Consider the following 5,759-nt stretch of genomic DNA (forward strand, 5'->3'; position numbering starts at 1 on the left):
CAATTATGCCCTATAGTTTTTAAAGATTTATATTTTTTAAAATCGATAAACAAATACACCTAAAGCAATAATAATTTTGCAATTAACGGCTTGGTAAAACAAGGTTTTAATCAATTTTGTATTACATATCATGAAGCATCCCAGCTAGCACACGTACATTGGGCCAACGTCGGCACAACGTCGGAAGCGTTGGTTTATTTTATCACTCAATTCATAACGTCGAACCAAAGTCGGGCCAGCGTCGGAATACGACTGAATTTTTGCTTTTTTGAATACGTTCAGTGTGTTACAGGTTTTACAAAAAGTTTCGGCCGTTCTTAAAAAAATCCCGTTTAATGTTAGCTGTGGTTTATGCAAAGATGTTGTAAAGAAATTATTCTAAAACAAACAGTTTGAATCACGAGAAGAAGTGGTATTAAAAGAATCAAAAAAGATTGAATCACGCGAAGAAGTGGTTGTGAAAAAAATCCCCTTTGTTAGAATCCAGTTGGCTAAAGAGATACAGGTATTTATTTTCATTTTTGTGTTTATTTAACTTTATACTAGTAGTTTACTAGTTATGTAGCTACATAATTTGTAAATAAACTTGTCTATTTTACATTAAAGATAGTAGCACTTTTAATTTCATATCAAGAACTTGAGTACCCCATTTATTATCATGGCCTGAACGAAGTTTGTGCTGCTTCACCGAATTCTCCTCAGAGCAGCACTGATTGCAGGAGAATCTACAAAATTGTGCTATAACGTTTCTATTAGGCTACTATATCATGCATCAAGACTACATTTTATGCTCTTAGATTTTTATTTTATTTAAAAGATATATGTTTCTTAATTAAAATTGAATTGATAAATCAATATTTGGACTAATCAATATTGATAGTAAATTTCTTAATGTTCTTAAAAAACTTTAAGTAATTTACTGTTTTTATATATTTATAATAGGATGTAAAATTGGTAAAAGATGTAAAATGCTAGAATGTTATAATAATAATAATAATGATAATAATAATAAACTTTTTTTTTACTGTGCACATACAATGTGGTGAATCTAACATACAATGTAGATGTTAAACTTTGACAGCATTTGGAAAAGTGCTTATTTTTTATTTTTCATTTTTTCATTATTTTTTTTAATTTTCTTTTGTTTGTTTTTGAAACAATCAAACTTTTTTTTGAAGACATTCACATTAGAGTTGATTATCTCTCCTGTTTAATTATTCCAATTGTTAACTGTTCTGTTTGTGAAGAAGTTAAATCTTGTGGTAGTGAATTTATGTGTGAATTGCTTTTGCATTTTCTGAGTATGACCTCTCGTTATTGCATATTTAATTATTTTAGGAGGATCATTCCATTTAACTTTATCCATATTTTTACTTATTTTATAAAATTATATCAAATCACCTTTTGCTCTTCCAGTTTTTAAAGTAGTCAAGTTAAATCTTTTTAAAATCTTGTTTTTTTGTATTAACAATGATTAATAATATTATGCTACTAATATTATACGTTATAATTTAACTGATAATTGTTTAGATGGCTGCTTCATATGCAACAAACAGAAGAAGAGTGAGAGAGCAAGTTGATAAAGATATGGAAGAAATTTATGGTGAAAGTTATTATCAGAAAAGTAATGTGTCTACCTGTAGCATTTCTAATGATTGTGAAAATGTTTATTATGATGACAATGCATATGAGGTTGATAATGACAATGATGAAAATAATTTTCCTTTTCAAATTCCTAATAATCAATATGACGATGATCAGGATAAACGCTATTTCACATCAGACTCAGAAAATGAAAGTGATCTGAATAGCAATCCTGATGAAAAAGGTATTACCACATCTTATAGTATGTTTCTTTCGTATGTTTTGATTGTTCATTGTTTCATTCTTATTTACTAACACATGTCATTATTTACTGAATGAAACTTTAGTTTAATTTTTTTTTCAATTATGTCTTTGTGAAGCATTTGTTTTGTAATTCGTCATTTGTTACCATATCCCTCTTTAACAGCTGTTAAAAAGGGATATGGTAATGTATTTTATATGCATTTGCAGCATTTTAATGGTGATTGGAATTCATATATTATTTGTATAAGAGAATTTTGAAGCATATTACTTCTAGTTTTTGCAGTAAAATACTGATACTATTTTAATAATTTTCAATAATTTTAATATTTCAATAATTTCTTGTTTAGATGTGGTATTAAAAAATGAAAGCGAAATATCAACGAATGTAGTAATTATTAAAAAAAAAATATTTTGTCGCCATGTTAATGCAGGTAATATATCCAAAAAAAAATTTGTTTTTATTTATGGACATTTTATTTGTATATTGTGCTTATATTTAACATATGTTTGTTATTAACTATTTTATTACTTAAATATAGATTTTATATTCAATGTGTGTGTGTGTGTGTTTATATATACACAGACACACACATATATATATATATATATTTATATATATATTTATATATATATATACATATATATATATATATATATATATATATATATATGTATATATATATATATATATATATATATATATATAATATATATGTGTATATATATATATATATATATATATATATATATATATATGTATATATATATATATATATATATATATATATATATATATATATATATATATATATATATATATATATATATATATATATATATATAATGCCCCTCCAGATTCCTGAACAGTCTTTATTGACAAAACTTAGTGTAAAAAAATAGAAACTGAGTTTGCTAATAATATATATAAACACAAAAATATATGAATACCTATAATTTTAGCAGTAGTTATGGCAATGCCTAAAGCTCATCAAACGAAAGATGCAAATTCAAAGATTTCTACCAAATTGTATAATGAGGAGCATTCCAACGTTGTTGTTAGTCTCAAGTGAAGTAAAGATGCAAGATTCGTAAGGATGCTTAGCAGTCGAGAAGAACATTTTGTTTGAACATTTGTACAAATATTATGATATAATTATATTGTTTATTACAACAAACATTGATTTTCTCTAAGTAATTGTTTAATTTAAGTTGGTTCATTAATCAATGTTTTATTTTCGTTCATCAGCGTCAAATTTTATTCAAACTTATTTGGACATTACATTTTATTCAACATTACAAAGAAATAGTTGTGCTTTATTTAAAGAAATAGTTACCCTTTAGTTGAAAAAAGTTACACTTTAATCAAATATATAGTTTTAATTTGATTGCAAAAGCTTTTTTTTGATTGAAAAGATGAGCACACCTTTTGAATCAAATTTTTGAAAACAAGTAAAATAATATTATTTGAATTATACGTTGGACCAACGTCAGAATGCGACGCTCGCCCTACATCGAAATCCGACGTTGGGCCAACGTTAGCCCAACGGTTGGTTGCGACGTCGCGCCGACTATCAAATCCACGTTGGCTCGATGTCGGTTGCCGACCATCGGCCAACGAATTTTTCGACGTTGATCCAACGTTGGGCCAACGTCTATGTGCTATCTGGGATATCTCTGAAATAGGATTGTTTTAGTGTACACAAGCATCATAAATTCACATATTGAGCAAAATTGATAATTTTCTAGTTAATAAATTGTTGCCGTTCCGAATCTCTTAGTAACACAAAGTTCTAACGCGTGGTTCGATTTATAAAGGGCTCAAACGAAAACCCATAAAATATCTTTTTTTTCCAAAAAAAATATATCACTTAATAAAATTTTTTTGTTTTTATTCTGTTTTCTATTTGTTCTAAAGGAGTTGCGTTAAAAGAAAGAAAGAAAAAAATTCCAATCATTTTTTGAATATTTATACAGAAATGTAATTTTCCGTATAATTATTCAAAATTTATTTGAAATTATTATTATTCAAAATTATTTTGAAATTTTTTATAAATATCTGGGACCGCCACATATTTATCAAAAATTTCAAAATAAATTTAAAATGATTGCAATGGTACTCGCAAAAAAGTTATGAAGAGGTTTTTACATAAAAATTTATATTTCCTATTTTATGGTAAACCTGTTTAAAAAAATTAGTAATAAAAAAAAAAAAATGCGATTCAATTTTTTAAAATTTTATTTTTGCTTTCATTTCTATAAAAATTACTTTACCAAAAATTAAATTTTAACTTTTGTACATTTTTGGAAGAAATAGTAGAAAATATAATTATTTGATATATTTTTCCTCGTGGCTATCACCCAGCGGGCACAGACGTCAATTAGACGTCTTAACTAGGTTGCGACGTCTTAGACGAAATTAGGACGTCCTAACGACGGTAAAGATGTCTTTGTTAGAACGTCTAATTAATGACGTCTACATTAACACATTATCAGGACTTCCATATTTAGACGTCCTATTGACGTCCCTAGGACATACTTTAAACGTCCTAACAACCTTAGAAATAAGTTGTCTTAAAGACGTTTAAAGGACGTCTTAAAAAAATTTTAAACTATAAGAAGATAAATTTTTATATAAATTTCCCAGCAAACACTACACGTACAAAAAACGTATAATGTACGTTCAGTTTACGTTCTGAACGTCCTAAACTTTTTTGAACAAAAATGATTTTCTTTGGTCAGCGTGGAACGTTCAAAAGACGTCTGAATTACATTCGGAAAGTGTGCAGGAATACATTAAAGTACAGATCAAATAACCAGCTAAACAAAAATTAAAAACCGTAATGATAATCACTTTATTAAATATTTATTTTTATGGTTTACTTTCGTAGATATTTTAACATTTGGTAATTGTTAATTGCGTTCGCCATTTTTTTGTATAAGTATGAAAATTTTTTATTAAAATTGATAAAATAATAAACGATTTTCATAACGAATTGTTTATTACAAAAACTATTAAAAGTAAGTCTTAGTTATTATTTACAATTTTTTTCTAAGTTCATTTTTTATTTTTATTAAACTTATTATTTTTTATAAATATTAAATTTTATATAAACACAATTATGATATAAATTTATGATATCATATTATATATATATATATATATATATATATATATATATATATATATATATTAGGGATATGACAATTTTGCAACCCTATATCCCCATACTAAATTTAGTGGAGATTTTGTGCAAAAATCAGAAAAATAACAAGCATTTTTACTATATGTCAAAAAAGTTCACCCCCAATTAAAAAATATTTGTAAATTTTAAAAAAAAAATGTAGTTTTGCAACACATCTTCCACTACTTTATAGAAACCAATAAGCATGTATCATTAAAATTTGTCTACTGTGTATTTGACAATAAGTATTTAATATTTAGTTTTTCTATGCTATGGCATAATGGCATTAAGTCTTGCATCACTTTCACAGCACGTTCTGCACATATATTTGAACGTTGTGTTGGTATTGGTGTTGGCTCAGTGGACCAAAGCCTTTTCAATGATTTCAATGCTTTAGGATGCTCATTGCATGCTTCTAATAGATTAACAAAGTCTGCAGGATTGAAGTAGTGACCCCCAAATCATATATCACCCATGAACCACAGATGAAGTCACATGCTGCTTGAGCTGATTCTGATTCTTGGTATTCTGGTACTAAAATGTAAGCAAGTAGAATAAAAATGGCTCTCGAATTCCACCTTGCATTGCTTATAGCAGGAAGTGATTTGAAATTAACTTTTGGAAAGTTACCTGTGCTTTTAAACTTTCTATAACATGCTATTAAGTGAATCAGGAAATCCATGTCATCTCTCCAGCGAGTTTGCTTCACTTTCGTCAAAGGATTTCTAA

The 5,759-nt window shown here is 26.8% G+C and overlaps 1 protein-coding gene across 1 annotated transcript; it reads left to right on the forward strand.

The window, feature by feature from the left end:
- Positions 1–367: 367 nt before the first annotated feature.
- Positions 368–3,037, forward strand: LOC136090792 (uncharacterized). Its single transcript, XM_065817747.1, has 4 exons — positions 368–505; positions 1,531–1,828; positions 2,196–2,279; positions 2,809–3,037. Exons 2-4 carry the CDS (start codon positions 1,531–1,533, stop codon positions 2,916–2,918), a joined length of 492 nt encoding a protein of 163 aa, XP_065673819.1. The 5' UTR covers positions 368–505; the 3' UTR covers positions 2,919–3,037.
- The last annotated feature ends 2,722 nt before the right edge of the window (positions 3,038–5,759 follow it).

Source organism: Hydra vulgaris, chromosome 14 (assembly GCF_038396675.1).
Source record: "Hydra vulgaris chromosome 14, alternate assembly HydraT2T_AEP".
In the NCBI taxonomy this organism is placed as follows: Eukaryota; Metazoa; Cnidaria; class Hydrozoa; order Anthoathecata; family Hydridae; genus Hydra; species Hydra vulgaris.